The sequence below is a fragment of the Nasonia vitripennis genome, chromosome 2 (genome assembly GCF_009193385.2).
Source record: "Nasonia vitripennis strain AsymCx chromosome 2, Nvit_psr_1.1, whole genome shotgun sequence".
Classification (NCBI taxonomy): Eukaryota; Metazoa; Arthropoda; class Insecta; order Hymenoptera; family Pteromalidae; genus Nasonia; species Nasonia vitripennis.
In genome coordinates, this window is record NC_045758.1 from 33344416 (window position 1) to 33362307 (window position 17892).

General features: G+C 48.5%; 1 protein-coding gene across 5 annotated transcripts in view; it reads right to left on the reverse strand.

Moving 5' to 3' along the window:
- LOC100116811 (plexin-A4) overlaps nucleotides 1-17892 on the reverse strand; it is a 176867-nt gene that overhangs the window by 43791 nt on the left and 115184 nt on the right. For all 5 annotated transcript variants that reach the window (XM_008206574.4, XM_032597499.1, XM_031924382.2 and 2 more), the window contains one exon: nucleotides 9377-9562. In XM_008206574.4, coding sequence (XP_008204796.2) covers nucleotides 9377-9562 — 186 coding nt within the window. The remainder of the gene's footprint in view (nucleotides 1-9376; nucleotides 9563-17892) is intronic.

Genomic DNA, 17892 nt, shown 5'->3' on the forward strand with positions numbered 1-17892 from the left:
AGATCCGCGAGCTCTCTCTGATGCACGCTCAATCTGTCCTGCAGCCGCTGCGGCTCTCACACTGCGCTGCACGACTCGCGGGAGAGAGAGAGACTTTAGCGCTCTTTGTTCCCCTCCCCCACCTCTCTTTTCTCGTTTTACTGGCTCCGCCGAGCGCTTGCCCTTTTACCCCGTGTCCTTATCTCTCTCCCTCTCTCTCTTCAACAGTTTCTTCTTCTTCTCCTCCGCCTCCGCGCTTCGTCTATTGCCTCCTCACGAGAGGGACTTTCCGTCATGGCCGAGCTAACCTTAAGTCATCCTCTCCCACTGCACCGGTTCACGATTCAGCTCTCCCGACCTTTGTGCGCCTAGCGCATAGGGAGCATTCCAACGAGCGCTCGGGAAAAATTCAATCATATTTCGGGATTTTTTCCCCGCCGCCTGAGCTGCTCGTGCACTTTTGACCTCGTTATCTGACGATTGATGGAGAGCGCGAGCGCGAAAGAGAGAGAGAGAGAGAGAGAGAGAGAGAGAGAGAGAACCATGGGAAGGTGCACTCTACACTCTCTCGAACAATGACTTACTAAATGCTGCTGCTGACTACCTTTTCCCGCCCAAAGAGCAGCCGAGGGAGGAGATATCGATCGTTACCGTTCCGGCTGTTAAAATTAATCCGGAGAGTCCGTGCGCGATACAAGCTGCTCTTGGAATCGAGCTGACGCGGCCGGTTTTAAAATGGAATCTCCAGAGAAAAATAGCTACGCTTTTTATCCGAGGAAAATCAATGGACGTCCAGGAGGGACGCCGCGCGAGGACGACGTTTTAACTGAGTCTCTCTCTGTGTATATGATCACTGACCCTCGTGTTTTACGCGCACGTGCTCGGCTACTCGCTGCAGCGCGCAGGATCTTTTTATTGTCTCGCACGCGCGCGTAATTTATCGCTAAACATTTCGGATTCTCAATAAAACTTTTGCTCGCGCAGATAAGGCCGAATCATGCTCCCGTTTCGCTCCGATATAGAGAGAGAGAGAGAGAGAGACACGTGCATGCGTACAGACACACACAGACGGGGAACCATATACCTGGACGTACGGCATAAATGCGCGCGATACGAAAATATGTTTACTGGCCACACCGGCGCAGCAGCCAGCGGAGTCAATAGCGCGCGCCCCCGGAATTTACGAGCGAATCGACGCTCAAAAGAGAGATGCAGTACTCTATACTCTCCGGTGCAGCACTCGCTAGCTTATATATATACATCTGGATTCTTATATGTCCGCTTCTCTCATTCCCTCTCTGCTATTGACATTTTAGAGGCGGATATTTTTCCCTTTTTAATTGGACGAGCAGACTCCATAAGGCAAGGAATTGTGGGCAAATAAGGAAGATATAATAAAATCGAGGCTATGCGTGCGCTGATGGGGATATAGGTATGCAAATCGTGCGCGTACGCTAGTCCTCTCTTTAAAAAATGATGGCCTTTGTTGTGAAGCATTTAATACGTGATTCTGATTGGTTGCTGGTTGGTTGCCTAGGCAACGAGATCAGAACCGCGCTTTAAATTCATAACCCTCAAAACAGTCATAACTCATAACCCTGGTAGAAATGTTTGAGGTGTTTAAAATGAAATGTGGAAACCTTGATAACAGATAAAATATATGTAATATAACTAGCAAGAAATTTTAGTAAAAATTAATCCTTACCAAGAGTGTGTAGTATTACAACATGTGTATTGAAAAGTGGCACTCTAACCTTATTTGAAGTAGTAATAAAGTATGTGAATATTATTTAGTTTTTTTTTAGTCAGTGAGAAGTTCAATTAAAAGAATACAGAGTTTGAAGATATACTGTGTCTCTGTGCCCAAAGTCGCCCACGGTGAGGTTGGAGAGGTGAATTTAAAGAAAAGTTCAGTATCCGAGGCAGTAAGTATAAATCTATCATTATACAATGATCTTTGAATTGTAAAAAGGCTACTAGACAACTAAATTATGACACTGACACTTCCTATGCTACCTAGAAATATGTAACCTAGATGATTCTGATTTAACTGTTTTCGTTCATATTTTCACATTCAGGCTCATGCGAATTTTTTAATTGAGCAGGTCAAATTTTACTTAAAGCCAGTTACGCAGAAACTACTATCTCTAGCACATTGTATTTCTGGTTTCTAGCATATTTTTACATGGAGAAAGTGATAAATGTTTTGGCTTCTTTGTCAAGGTATTAGGTAATTAGAATTTTGACTTTCAATAGCTGTGAGAGATTTTGAGACCGATACTTGTTGCTCCATTTTTGCATTTATTCTCATTCAAAAACTAACAGGTCTAGATAACTCATATTTTGCATATAGATTTCTTTTGTGATTGTGAAAAGATATTTAAAGTTGAATCGACCTTAACTGAAAAACTTCTGATTTCGACTCCGACACTGATGTGAATGCAAACTCATGCTATACGACTAAATAATTATCATGGGTGTTGTAGTCGAACACAAAAGTATTTCAGTTAACGTTGATTCAACTTTAAATATCTTTCCACAATCACAAAAGAAATCTATATGCAAAATATGAGCTTTCTAGACTTGTTAGTTTTCGAATGAGAACAAATGCAAAAATGGAGCAACAGGTATTGGTCTCAAAATCTCTCACAACTGTTAAAAGTAAAAATTCTAATTAATGCCTTGACAAAAAAGCTAAAATACTTATCACTTTCTTCATGTAAAAATACACTGGAAACCAGAAATACAATGTGCTAGAGATGGTAGTTTCTGTGTAACTGTTTACAAGCAAAATTTGATACGCTAAATTAAAAAATTCATATGGGTCTCGATGTGAAAATATGAATGAAAACAGTTAAATCATAATCATGTAGGTTACATGTTTCTAGGTAGCATAGTAAGTATCTGTGTAAAATTTCAGTTGTATAGCTTTTTTATAATGCAAATAAATGGCATTGTAATGATAGACAAACCCACTGACTCTTATACTGAACTTTTCTTTTCTTCATATTCACTATTCAAACCAATGATGACGACATTGAGCATTATTAATATATTTATTAAAAAATAGTTTTGAGGGATTTAGTAACATGTTACATGCTTATAGAATATTAGCAGACATTAGTGTGCTGCCCAACACTTATGGTAGATTTTCTACCAGTGTTATTAGACAGAGATAGAATCAAGAGCGCGCGAAGCGCGCCTTCATTCCTAGTAGAAACAAAAATGTTATTATACGGCGAAACCTCGAATCCGCGCAGCGCGCTCTCTCTCTAAAAACTGATGATCCACTGCAGATAGCTTGAAAAAATTTGCGGAATGTAGGAAAAACCAGTCGCCGCGGCGGGTTTTTCGAAAATGTTATCTCCGCTGATACGCGGGTGCGATATTCAAATGACACGCACAGAGTCGACCTCTGCGGCATTTTATGTGGCACGCGCGTGTAAAAATGACTTATTTTGCTTTCACGTTCCGGCGTGTAATAATACCGCAAAATGCAGATCCGTCCATCCGAATTCGTGAAAGCCGACTCCCTATTTTTCCGACAAATCCTCGGTTTTCCAAAAAAAAAGCACCGCTGCTATCACGCGAGCGCGAGGGCCGGATCTAATATTTGCAGGCGGGGAAAAATACGAACCGTATATAAATGCTCCGGCTGTACAGGAATAAGAAGAAAACAAGCCTGCGCTACATACCCACACGATTTACCCTCCATTTTGATTAACAAACACCATAAAGCAGCGGCCCTCTCTCTCTCTCTCTCGTGCAGCGGAGCAATCGTGCAAACTATCCTCGGCCGACTCGGCTCGTGCACGATTCTCATCGAGGGATCGCGCGCTCGCAGGGCCAATGAAACACACGAGGGGAAAAAGAGAGAAACGGCGCGAGCGAAACGAGTCGGAGAAAAAAAAGTAAGGAAAGAGAGCCGAGCCGATCGCTCAAGCATCCGACGATTTTTCCCGAAGGTCCCTCGTGCTCCCGCGGCTCTCCTCTCCGCGACTTACAATATAATTAACTCGCGAGAGCGAGAGAGAGAGAGAGAGAGAGGAGTAGGGGGAAGAAGGGGTTGGCGATTCGCCGACGGCGATACTGAGAGCCCCGAAGCGAGTCACGCGTCTTTGCTGCAGGCTCTCTCTCTCTCCTTTTTATCCGGCGAGCGATGTTTCCTCGTTTTGTCTCGATTTCCGTTCTGCTGCGCTTACGCGATACCTATCGGAACGTGCGCGCGAGTCCCTCTCTTTGTCTTTCGAATTTTATTTTTCGTAGCGAGCGCGGAGAATTGAAAATTTATTCGAAATAACAGAGGAAACGTTTACGCGCGTAAATACAGCGAGCCGTTCAATATTCATGCGAAAACATAAAATTTCATTATGTGAATATTGCCCCGGCTGTAGGAATATACGAAAAGTAAAATTGCGCGGCGGTAATATCGATAATTGCGCGCTTCTCGCGCATTTTACTTTCGCCGTTCGGGCGATCATCGTCGAAGGGGAGGGCCCCTCTCGATGTCTCGCGCGCGGTAAAAGAGACGTAAATTTTAATGGGTCCCGCAATTTGCTCTCTTTTTGACGAAACCCGGCTGTGTGCGCAAAGAAAGTTAATTTCGGCCGCTCGACTGATTGGGCACCGCTTTGCTGAAATTACATACCCCTAGAATAAGGTCATGCGCGGAAACACCTTATTTGACCGGAGAGACATGCACTTACGTGCACTGCACACACGGCCGACGAAATGTTATGACGGATTACGCAGCGCGTGTTCCCGTTATGCGTTCATTACCGATGCAAATTCTTTCTCTCTCAAGGCCTTTTCGGCGAGAGCGAGGCCATCGGAGACTACAATGATCAACGAAAAAGTTTCGCCTCCCTCTTTTCCGTTTTCTCTTTCTCTCTCGGTCGCCCGAGAGATACTCATCTCGGAACGTGCGCAGTAGCGCCTCTTCCTCCTATATGCTCTGCTATCTTCCGTGTTTGTTTCCGCTCGCACGAATGCACGATTCATCGCGGCAGCAGCCTCTTTTTTTGCCCTGCAGCTCCCGAAGATGTTGCCGTAAAAGACACACGTCGCCGTCCGGCGAGCTACCGTGTAACCGAATTATTTCTTCGTCTCTCGCAACGAATCGCGGACGCGTGCGCATTGAGGAGGGCCGATATGCATCGACAAGTATCAATCATCGGAGAGTTGCACGCGCGCGGCCCTCGATAAGGAATTACTCAATATGCATTGCGCTACGGGATATGCTCCGATGCTCGCGTTGAGCAATTACAATCGGATATGCAGTAGCCCTCGCCTCGACGAGCGCGGAGTCGATATTGCGCGAGAGGAAAAATTGAAAGATAATCCAATCGGACCCTCGCGACTCTTGCGATATTTCGAGCAGCTATATATAACTCTCCCTCGCGATCCACCTGCAGACAGCCGCATCTAAATCAATCGGTGCGAGCAGCGTAAAAATTCAGGCCCGTCGTACAGAGAGTATGCCTCTCGAAAGAGAGGAAGAGACGCGCACGCTGCAAGTTATCGGTGGCGCGCATCGGACGCTTATCTGCGCGCAATCTTATCTGGCTCCCCCTGCCGTATATACCGCTTGCTCCGTCTCTGCATGTGTATAAAACTCGGAGGCAGCAGCAGCGGCACCACAGTGGTAGCCGAGAAGAATCGCGCCCGAGCGCTGATAAAAGAGGAGCTGCTGCTGTAGCTGCAACCGGATCGCATATATATATATATATAAAAGCTCGAGAGATCCATCCCTTTTTTTCCTCTCGGCCCTTGCTGCTGCCGCTCTGCTATACGCTCGCGAATCTCGCGCGGAAATCATCTATTCACTTCTCGTTCGAGAGAGGCTATCGAGGACGCCATCTTCGCCGGGGGATATATCTCCCGGGCTTTATTTTCATATCCGCGAGAGCCCGAGCCGTTGACACTTTTCGATTGCTTTTCGCTTTCGAGCAGCTCGTTCTTCTTCGTCTTCGTCTTCGTCTTTCTTCGCGCTGCGCACCTTGACGTATCTTGCCTCTGCTTTTTATCAGCTTAATGCAAGTTTCATTTTCGCTGCGCTCGTCTATATGGATCCGCTATCGTGGCGGATAAATGCATAACGAACGCTGACAATTAGCGCGTAAAGAAAATGACGCTCGCCCTTTCTAATCCCGTGTGTCTCTCCCGGCGACTACGGCTTTCACAATGTATCGGCTTACACCTCTCGGTGTGTATTATATGCTACAGCGCGCCGCGATATCGAAATGATCGAAAGAGAGAGAGAGAGAGAGAGAGAGCAAGGGGTTCCGGAAAAGGGTATCAGCTTTTCAAAGCGGCTGCTGACCCTAATGAGATACCAATTAAAAGAGAGCTGCACGCACGCGCGGATATTTCCATAGCGTGAAATCCAGAGCGAATGAGAATTTCTCAATACACACGGCCGCTAATTATCTCGTGCGATTTTCGGCGTTTGACTCTCTCCGCGTAGTAGTGTATGATATAGGAGCCGCGCGGCGAAAAATGTTTATCCGGGATCGGATTAAGAGCGTCGTGGATTTCCTGTGCGAGAGCAGTGGAGCGCGCGCGTCGATCTCATTACTTAAGCGCTGGCGGATTAAAGGCGACGTCATGCGAATCGCTCTCTGCTCTCCGGAATATATCTTACGGCTGCGTGAGGATCACGGGGACACGGCCGAGCTTTGTTCGAAATAATGCGAAATTAAGGTGCCCCGAGCTCGGGCAGCGAGGGAAACGAGATTACGCCGGAGCTTCTCGCTATGATGGAATGTGTCGCGGAAGCCAAGAACCTATCCCTTTCTCTCGGCGGCTGTGAATTCGATATTTAGTATCTCATTTTCCAACTCCGCATGAATGAATATAAAGTAAATATATTCCGGTCATTCGATATCTATCGCTGTCGTACGCGACCCGACGGGATCAGTAATCGATACACTTGCTCCGGTATACGTATTGGAGACGTGAAAATCAACGTCGAGCGGCTGAACCACAAAGGCCGTTTTTAAAAGGATCGCGAGAGACGTCGCGCGCACAGTGTACCGTTTGATTCCAGGCGGAGAAGCGCCAGACAGAAGCTTCGCCCGTATGCATACGTATGCGTCTGGAGAAAACGGAATCGCGAAGAAATTCGAGAAATTCGATCAGTGCAACGGCAGCCGCGCCCGATGAATTTTTCCCCTCGTGTCGTCCGGTTATTTCCAAACAAACACGCTATCCGATATCCCAGGCGCACCAGCTCCTTCTTCTATCGAATCTCCTTGATTTTTTCGCGACACCCTTTTTCCGCAAGCTTTTTCCATTCTTCGGGATTTCCTTTTTTGCCCACAATACGCGCGTTTCTTATTTAAAATTTAAATCACCGCCGCCGAGTATATAGTCTATTTTTTTGATCCGCGCCGCTCGCGAGAAGAAAAGAGACGACGACGGCGGTGGTGGTAGATAATGATACTTTTTCGAAAGTATGATAACTCAAAGTTTTAACGCAAACATCGCGCGCGTGCGCGAAGCGACATAACGGTGAAACTCGATTAGCAACAAAAGGAGGATCAGGAGGAGGAACGAAGAAGAAGAAGAAGAAGAAGAAGGACAGGTGATAGAGGCGGGAGAGAAGAAGGCGGAAGGAGAAATAACGACGCGCTGCAGGGGCCGCGCCCGAGGGTGGATTATGAAGTTGCGGCTGCAGTCGCGTGCATCAAGTGTTTCGCGATCGCGCGCGCGTAGCTCGACCTCCGACGACCCTAATTAATTTGCCCGCGAGGATCATGCGCCCGGGAAGAAAACTCGCGGCGCGATAACGGCGCCCCAGCACTTTTCCCCCGGTAATAATTATTTTCCCCGCTGCGATCTTAAAACTTTGCGCGCAGCTTTATGCAGTCCCGCTACTGATAAATTTTCAGCCGCTGGCTTGTATAAAATAGAAAAGCCTGGAGAGAGAAAGAGAGAGAGCGCAAATCCTTGCTTTTTTCTTTCTCTCTAGCAGCTCCACTGCGGCGGCCGGGTGTAGGAGTTCGATTATTATTAATAAGCGCATAATCCCGCGGGAATTACAAGCGAAGCAGCAGCGGCGGCGGTAGGCATTTTCTTATTGATCGCGGGGCACCGCCTTGTGCCTCTTCAACTCGCAAACTCGACTCGACTGGCAGTGCTGCTTCCATCCACTTGACTCGATGGGTATACTACGCGCGCTGTGGGCCCGGCGCGTTTAGCGAGCGACCGCAAATTTCGTTATTAAGATGTGTGCGCGCGGGCGCAGGTAAACGAAAATTTATTGAAAAACTTTCAATATCCACTACTAGAGAGCCCAGCAGCTGCCGCGGCGGCGGTACAGAGAGTCGGCGCAGTTGAAAGACGAGATTTTGATAACTGCAGGCTTTTAGCCGCGCAAAGTTTGCTTATTATAATTGCATGTTATGACTCGGCGCTGCCGCCGCCGCCGTCGCGGGATTATATATACACGCCGCGCCGGGAATGAAATTTAATGGAAATACGATGCAGCTAGCTAGCTCTCACTGTGCTCTGTTTTTTTTTTCAGCAGCAGCTTTTATTTTCCCGGCCATTCTCCGAATACTTTTGAAAGCCATTCAATAAAACGTTTAAACGATCCCGCTTTTTCAAAAGCTCGCTTTTACATTCCGAGAGCTTCGCATAGCCGCGCGCGCGTCGCCATCATAAACCGGCCTAGAAAAAAGAAAAAAAACAGAAATTCAGCGCCAGCGAGAGCGCGAGAAATTTCCATATACGCGCGGCTCGAATTTTTCAAAACGTCGTTCTCCCGCTCGCTCGCTTGCTCTCGTTCTTGATGCTCTCTCGGAAAAGAGGTTGAATATAACGAAGAGGGGAATATGGAGACACACGCAGCGGAGAAGCTCGAGAAGAGATAATAAAAAGGGGGCTAAGGTCGCGCGCAATAAATTTTCCCGAAAAGAGAGCGCTTTATCAGGATCTTGGATCTAGCCAGCGTAGAGAGAGATTTTTCCGACAAAACGAGTCCGTGTGCAACGTCGCGTTTAGGATACCGGCGTCGCGAGAGAGCGGCTCCTTTTCTGGCGGCTACACGTTTTCATCATTCCGCGGGCTCGCTTTTTTTTTAATCCGGCCGCCGCCATGGAGATGGGAAAAAATGTTCCGTTTAATTATACGCCACGTATACCCACGTGGAATCGCGTTTCTCGCAGGGAAAAAGTTAAACGTTCAGCAGCGAGAATATTTAAAACGACGAGATTTCGTGGACTTTTTTTCAGACAGAGAGGGAAACGTAATCCTCGTCCTGTGCACACGCGAGCCTCGACGTACGTAGACTCCGAGAAACCAGTTCCAGCCGCGCGATTATAATGGAGGTCAAGGGACGCGCGGATGTGCAGAGGGAGAGAGAATGCGTTGCGCGCTGGAAGAAACTACTCACCTTCTTGAGATGTCCCGTGCTCGTTCCCAGGAAGACGACGGTGTAGTCGCTGGTGGAGGTCGCGGCGACTGCAGTCAGGAGAGTCTTGTCGAAGGTGATCACCGGCACGGCGGTCATCGGCTCTCGGCCGCCCAGCGGCGTGTTCACGTCCAGTCCGCAAAAGTCCTCGCCGATCGTTTGCAGCTTCTGTAAATTCAAGCACACGTTCAATATTGTGCGATGATCTCTCCCGAATTTGCGCATAAAAAAATATAGAGCCTCGAATCTCCGCAAAGGAGGAAAATTCATCTGAATCGAGGGGGCTCTTCGCGACTCAAACTACTTTGAGTCTCGGAGTTGGCGAAATCTCCGGTAGCTGCAGCAGCAGCAGTTTCATCGGCTCTTTCTCCAGACGACGACGGCGGCGGCGGAGTATAGCTCTACGGAGAGAAAGGCAAGAGACGCGTAATCCGAGATTCAAGGAGCTGCTGCTACACCCACACATGTACGGGTGGACTTAAGTCCCGTTCATACGCTGTGCATTCAAATCGCGAGCTCTCCTACAAAAGGGGAAAGAAGGCGGCTGAGCCCTCCTCTTCGCCGTAGCGACTCCCTCGCTTTCTTGTAGTTTTTACACATACACTCCTCTACCTCGACCGCCAACGCCGGGAATCGTATTATATAGACACGGTATAGGACGCCTTTTCAATGTCACTCGGAATAAATGTCGGAGCGCGTGTGGGTTAAATTTGCATGTTTCGAACAATTACGCCGAACTCGATTCAATTATATTGGGTTATAGCGAATGTCAATGCCAAACGCGGGAGTATAATCGCCCTGCGATAATTGATTCGGTCGTTCACCACCGCTTGCGTTTACGTTTTACTCTTTCATCATGCAAGAACAACACGTAATTCGCCGCGGCTCTTGCTCCCGGGAGCTTTTCGCGTCCGTATTCCGATTTCGAGGCCAGCTGCGCGGAATTAATTTTGCTTTTCTCATTCCAAAAAAGAAAACAGTCGCGTCTTCGCGCGAACATTTTTCGCAGCACAATAGACACACACTGGCGGAGAATGACAAAAGCTCGCTGCTATATGCACAAAAGGATCAGCGAGAGAGAAAGCGCTACAGCGTCGTCGCTGAGTCGAGCGAATGAAATGCGAGAGGAAAGGAAGGACGGAAGGAAGAAGGAACGACCAGCAGCAGCAGCGCTGCACACCGCGGAGAGTATAGGAGTCGAGTCTATTTACATTCCTTCGTACATTCACCGCCTTCTCTCGCTGTACTCTAGGCTCTACCGAACAATTATTTGCATTCCACGGCTCGCGCGCACGCTCTCTCTATACCGCCGCCGCCGCCGCCGCCGTTGCTAACGCATTATGATACCCGCGTCTCTCTATATACATGTATATGCATGCGCGCATACGTCGGCCGGGTAATTATTGTGCGCGCGCGCGGAAAAACACGCCGCGGCGACACAGGAGCCCCGGGCGCAGACGCCACTACTGAAACGCAAACTCCATGGAGAGAAGCTTACGCTGTTGAGCTCAAAAATTCATGAGCGCGAGCGACCAATGGAGCCGAAAAAGCTGCGTTGATTAAGAGAGAGAGAGAGAGAGGGCCGAAGTTTGCGCAGCGGAATTGTTTGTTTGCTCGCAATCAGCGTTTTCAAGTGTAACAATGTGTAAATAGAACCGAAAATAAAGCATATCGCGATATACAGTCGGCTGTTTGCACGAGCAGACAGGCATCTTTCGCTCCATCGCAGGGAAAAAGGTCCTCCTTCGCTTTCGAGAAAGTTGGAAAGGTCGGATTTTAATCGAGATTCCGCACAATTAACGAGGGGCTGCGTCGAATGGTTACATAAAGCTCGTACTCGTATCGTTTATTTTACCTCGCGCGCGCGTGTGTGTACGAACGACTGAAAAGGGCAGAAAATTTAAAACGAATAACGAGCTGGCATATCAAAGCGAGAAGAGCCCGACCGCGTGTGTACTCGGAGTCTGGGAGGACACATCAACGATATATTTTATTTACCGACCGCGAGCCTCTTTCCATCGCAGCAGCAGCAGCAGCCGAGCTAACGCTGTTTCTTATTTGCCCTCGCGTTTATCGAGTTTCCGCGTCGCCGGTGTGCGGATGGGATTGTTCGCAGCAGTCAATATGTGATTAATACGCGCAGATCAAAGGCCGGAAGTCTGGGGGAGGGGGGGGGGGAGGGCAGAGAAACGGCTCGGCATAACTAACACGACTAATTATCGAATGCCAATCCGCTAACCTTCCTGCAGCGTTCGCAGTAGCGCAGATTCTCTGGGATCCACTGACACAGAGCTGCACACGCGCCACCGAGCGCCTGTCAATATAAGCTCTCTACGATTACACGAACGGCGCAAGCGAGCCTCTGTTGTTCGCTATGTATAGTATATACCGGAGCTCGGGCCAGATAGACAGACAGAGCGAGAGAGAGAGAGAGAGAGAGGATTGTGAGTCTAGGCGATGTTTTAGCGCGAATGCAATTAGTTTATGTTGACTGGTGTCTTTTTTTCGTTCGATAAATCCGGGCGTTGGTCGTTCCTTCGCTCTTTTTACCGATTTGGCGAGAGATCGATGCTTTGGAATAATTAAATGCCGCCGGTTTGGGATTGGCGTGTTTGAAAGCTCGTCGGCGCTGGATATCTAATTATACTCGATCTACTCAGCCAGTCGTGCATATTCAAACGGCTTCGAACGCAGAGCTCGGATCTTTGTCTTCTGGATTGACAGTACGAATGGAAATTTTTGGTCAACGAGACACACGCCCACCAGCGCAATATCAATTGGCGTATCGAGCGCGGCGGGTTGATGCACCCGAGCGTTCAAGTGTTTGCGCTGCGCTGATCTGCCAATTGTCATTGAATATCGATTTTCCGCCACACTGTGTTTTGCTATAAAGTTGGTGTATTAATCGAGTGGACGAGCATATACATATTTGGAGTTGAAAATAACTCTGTCGGACTTTCTGGACCAGCGCGGCCCTGCAGAGGGGAAAAAGAAAAAGAAATAGGCGAGGCGCGAAAAACGGCCGGATAGCGAAATCGTAATTGAAAATCTCGTATCCTTATCTAAAAAGAATCTCGGATCAGTTGGCTCCCGGCAGCGGGTACACTTTTCCATACAAGCTAGCCGACTTAATTTCAAACTTTTCATCCGCTCCTGCAGGAGCAAAGTTCCGGCTGCTATATACGCTTGGAAGGAAAATTTCTCCGAGCTGGGAAAACTGCAGCGTCTTACTGCTTCGGCTAGCTCTTTCCCCCTTGGCGCCTCTCCTCTCGTCGCTTAAGCCACTTTGAAGGCTTCCTTCGGCCGGATACACTTTGAAATTTGAATTCGCTGAATATCGAGACTGCAGCAGCGAGAGAGATGATGCGTCCGCCGTGTCGGTGCATAATTATTCCGTCGCGTCGATGATGCGCCGCCGCGGCTCTCTTATTCAACCTAATGAATTCCACGAGGGATTCATGGCTTTTCCGCGCGCGCAGTGTGTACACACTGGAGAAGCGCTTACTACTTTCATTATAGAGAGGCGCGAACCGGGAGGAAGGAAGGGACGCGCGTCCTCTTCTCCCTCGCGTTCCCTAGTAGTCGTCGCGAAAATGCCGATGTTGCCGGCGTCGCGCAGTGGCGCATTGTTTCGTAAGAACAATAGGGGAGGAATGGCTTTCTATTTTCTTCCGCTCTCCCTCGTCCCGAGCTCTGCAGCTCTCGCTCTCTGTGTGTGCGCGTGTGTATTAATGCGAGTGACGGAAAAATTCTTGAGATTTTCTTGCGATTTTTTCCCGGCTGCCGCCGCGGATTCTTAATACACATCTCGGGCGTTTTAGATGAATGAAGGAGACTGTATACTCTCTACCGCTGAGAGAGGGAGTCGAGTCGTTGGGGAATCATTGTTGGGCGGCAGGCTCTAACAAACGGATATAACAATCGGATTTCCATATGCTAAGGGCGCGTTGCCGGCAGAGCCATTACCATTCAGAAATGAACAATGAAGGGAGCCTTATTATTTCTGCGCGTGTGTGTTTTTCACAACGAGCTGGCTTCGAACTAAATGAAACGTCGTTGGAGATACGCGCAAACGAAATTAGGCGAAATACCACGACGGGAGCTTTCATCTTTCGGACACACTCGGTGCGTATATTCGCATCAAAGAATCTCGGGCGCGTATCACTCGAGCGCGAGTAAATAACGCCGAGGAAAAAAAAAACGAGGAGAATAGCTGAGGCTGCACGGCATCGAATTAAAAACAGCTTAAAAACGGGAGGAGGGTCTCGAGAGTGTAATGCAAAATTTCGGTCACAGCGTCGTCTGTAGAACTCGCGGTACAACATACGAGGGATAGAGAAAAAAGAACAATGACGTCGACGTCGACGAGGAGAGTTAGCGGGCCGTGCACAGCGCACGAAGTCGCGTTTACTCAGAGCTCGAGAGAGAGAGAGGGAGTGAGCTGCTTTGCATTCAGCCGCGCGCAAGAAAAGGGTTGCGCCGCGCCCCTGGGGCTCCTGTCGTCGTCGTTGTGACGCATGCATGCATGCATGGTCCTGTCCCTCTCTCTCTCTCTCTCTCTAGTAGACGAAAGAGCGTCTCGACGAGCGAGCAGCAGCAGCCCCCGATATCAAACGAATGGGCAGCGCGTGAGCCGCATGATGCGTCGCGCTACATGCACTGCTGGCAGCGGCAAAATAACCAGAGGAATTTTTCTCTCGACGCACGCGCCGCTCTGGAAATTTCATCGGAGTATGGCTACACACACCGACTCCTATGTGTGAGTGTGTTTCGCTCATCGGAGCGCCAGGAACTCCCGATTAATTTCCCGGATTTTCAATTTTTATCGCGCTGACGAGAGCGCGGATTCCGCCAACGAGAACCGGTCGAATTAAATATCGCGTTCGGAGCGATTAAAAAAATTCCCCGATAAATGGAACACACGTATGCGCAAGCGCGGCGGGTTTTAAACATATAAAAAGTCGAGCTCGGGCACTTTTTTTCAGATACACGCGCATACGTCGATGATGATGCCGCGGGAGAGGGATAGAAAGTGCCATAACTGGGTTATTCAAATATTTGAATCGATTCCGAAATTCGAGAGGTTCTGCTCGCGACGAATCGATAGTTCCCCTCGCGGCTATATGCAGCGTGAAAAAAGTCGACGCATCAGCGTTATTCGGTAAAAACTGCAGCGTCGAGCGCTTCGGCTCGTAATGAGGGTTGAATGGAAGCGCGTCGATTTCTATCGGCTAATTGCGCGCCTTTTTCTCTCCTCTATGCGGCTGTCGGTGGCAAATTAGTGTAACTCTCCCGGCGTTTTTTTCCCCCGCTCGCGATTTAAATATCGAACGGGAGTCAAAATTCAATGAAGCCGCTGCTGCTCGGCGACGATGAAAAAGGCCGCGCTGCACAGGGAAAAAAGGAGGAATCCGGCGGGCGAGAAACTGGAGCAGCGTTGGCGGCACGTCTAATTAATTAGCGGAATGATTAGTCCAGGCGGTATTTACGGAAAGTCGAGTTCCGCGCTTTCTATATAGCTGCCTGCCGGTTGCGAGGCGGCGCAGCGAGTCAAAGATGCGACGATTTTAATGAGCGCTGAAGAGAGAGAGAGAGAGAGAGAGAAAGAGAGAGAGAGAGAGACTCGTTTGCGCAGCCCGTGTAACGCAACAAACGCAGCGCGTGCGCTCTCGTGACCTCGTACGTGTGTGCTTTACACGCCGAAACGGAATGTTTAAAGTAAGGATGCTGTGCCCCGCTAGCTGCGCCCTTTTTTATCCACGGATGCGCGCGCGTTCTTTTCCTTTTTCCTGCATTATTTTCACCGCTCGTTTCTTGTCCCCTGCGCGCACGCGTCTTCTTTCCGAGCGTCCTCCCGGAAATTCGTTTTCGCGAGCAGCAAGCAAGGGCTGCTCTTAATTTTTTTTTCTTTCGCTCTTCTTTGACGGACGGCTAACCCTTCCTTCTTTTCGCCATACACCCTCCGCGCAACGCGGTTGTCCTTTTTCCGTAATTAGAGGCTCGTTTTCCGCGCGACGTTTGCAAACACACGTCGCATGATAAATTCGTTTACTCGTAAACTTATTGAAATATTCCGTTTAACTATATATGAAGCATCGAGATCAGCATTGTACAGCTCGCGGGAAATCAGGTCAGCGTCGGATAATTAATTTTTCAAGCCAGAAGCAAAACCACATTACAGCGCATTAAAGTTAGTGTTTCTACTTCCATCGAGAGTTGCAGCGCGTTCTTAATTAATTTAAAAATTTACGCTTCTCGAGCCGTGTAAAAAAGCTGCAGCCGCCAGTTTCAATTTAATGAACATTTTAATGCAATTCTATTTAATTAGAGCGAGTTCTCATTGTCAGCGAGAGATCTTTGTCGCAAACTCGACGGCGGGTAGAGAGAGAGAATAAAATACAGCAACGACGGAGTGATATAGGTCGGAAAAAATAACAAAGCGACACGAAAAATTACCCGAAGCCAGAGAGCTGTACGTATATATATCCCGTATATTACATTTCGTCGCGGCGTTCGTTAAAGGGAGTCGCGCGAGTACTTGGCTCCTCGTAGCTAGACCGAGAGGAGTAGAGGCGCTCTTAGGGCGTGGGGGGAAAAGCGAATGCGTGCATGTGAAAAAAAAAGAACGACGACGCGCAACGAGCCGGAGGAATATAAAGGACTGAGGCGAGAGAGTCGTTAGTACCTTTTGAGGCGGCTGTTGCACAATCCTACTCCCTCGCTATACCTATAAGATTATGCGCGACATGTGTGAGAGAGAGAGAGAGAAACGAGGTGAAAATTCGCGGAAAAGAGAAGCGCCGCGCATTCAAAGCCGCGTGTATTTTCGCTCCTTTTTTCCAGGCGCGAGGGTGTTAAATTTTAAATGGCCGCCTACATCCACTTTCCCCGGTTCAGCCGCATAATGTCTTTCATGCGAGCGAATGCCAAGAGTGCACTCGAGAATCCGGCGTAGGAGTCGCGCGCGAACTTTTTGTTTATGCTCTGTGCGACTTTGTTTTTCATTCAAAGTCGTTCTCTATCTCTCTCCCAATCCTTTTGAAAGCTCTGCCAAACCCGCGAAATTTCACCTCTGTACATTAGCGTGCGGAAACAGAGGGAATCCCGAAAGCTCTCCGGATTAGACTTTGGCCGCGAGTCGAATTTTCCTTCAGAGGTCAACTTCAAAGATGCGATCGGCAACAACATTTGCCTACGCCGAAAAAATAAAATCGAGAGCATAGCGTTTTCGTTATTCGGGAGACTCGATGTGTGGCTTTCGCGTTTTACCCCGAGCATACGTGTACCATACACAGCTATTATTCATGAAACGCGAAGAATAAGCCGCAGAGAGCGAAAGAATCCATCAGTGTCATCGGCAGCAGTAGAGCAGCCGGAGGAGTGTGCGTCGTCCCACTTTGCTATCAGCGAAATTTCCTCTGCTGCGCACAGTAGTACGTATCGCGCTGCGAGCGAGTGTCCGGCATGTCTCGGGCCGAGACCTCGGCAAACTAACTGTCGGGCGTTGAAGCGAGATACAGAAAGTACTTTTCCCCGCGGCGGCGGCGGGTCGCGAAGAAAAGGCGCAAACCAATTCCCCGCATTATAGGTCTTTCTCCGGCTCAAAAACGCCTTGGCACTGCCGTATACAATATAGCCGCGGGAGTAGAGAGGGAGACTTTCTCGCGAACGCCAACACGTATCGGCAGCAGCCGACAAATTGAACAGAAATTAGGGCCTCTATATCTGCGGGGGAATTCTCCGAGGCGATAAAAAGGTGTGCGGACTGATCGATTTTGCTCTCTCTCTCTCTCTCTCTCTCTCTCTCTCTCTCTCTCTCTCTCTCTCTCTCTCTCTCTCTCGGCCGAGTTCTCCCCCTACTTTCGCGCGCCGCCGCCGACGACGATATTGTATATAGAGAAAGTGAAACAAAAAAAAGCCGCGTCGGCAGCGAGAAAGAGAATAAAGCTCGAGATGAGAGAGGGAAAAGGGGCTAAATAAAAAACCGCCAGAAAGAATAAGACGTTATTGCTCTTTGCGCGCGAGAGGCTATACACAGTTCGAGAGAGACGACCTTTTAAACTTTTTCTCTCTCACTCGTATATAGGACGCGTGACAGTGTGCTTTTATGTGGGTTATTATTTCAGCGGAAATTAATTAATCTTTCTTCGCGCGCATTTTCGGACTGATTTATACGCGTTCGACGTATCGCGTGCAATATTTAGCTCGGTCCGTGTGTATGTATTATAATTGTATTTATGGAGGGGCGATGAAGAAGTGTGTAAATTATGCAATCATCAATATTTACGTAATAATAGCTGTAGCATTGATTAATTCCGCGAAATGTATTATATTCGGTTATATTCGGTTGGCGCATACGCGAAGCGCAAAATGTTTACATGGAAAAAGCCTGCTACATGTATATACGCAGAAAATCCGATCGCACAGTGGTATGGAAGAAAAGGACATTGTGCTTTCAGCGCAGCTAGTGCGGCGCACTTGCTCGTAATTAACTAATT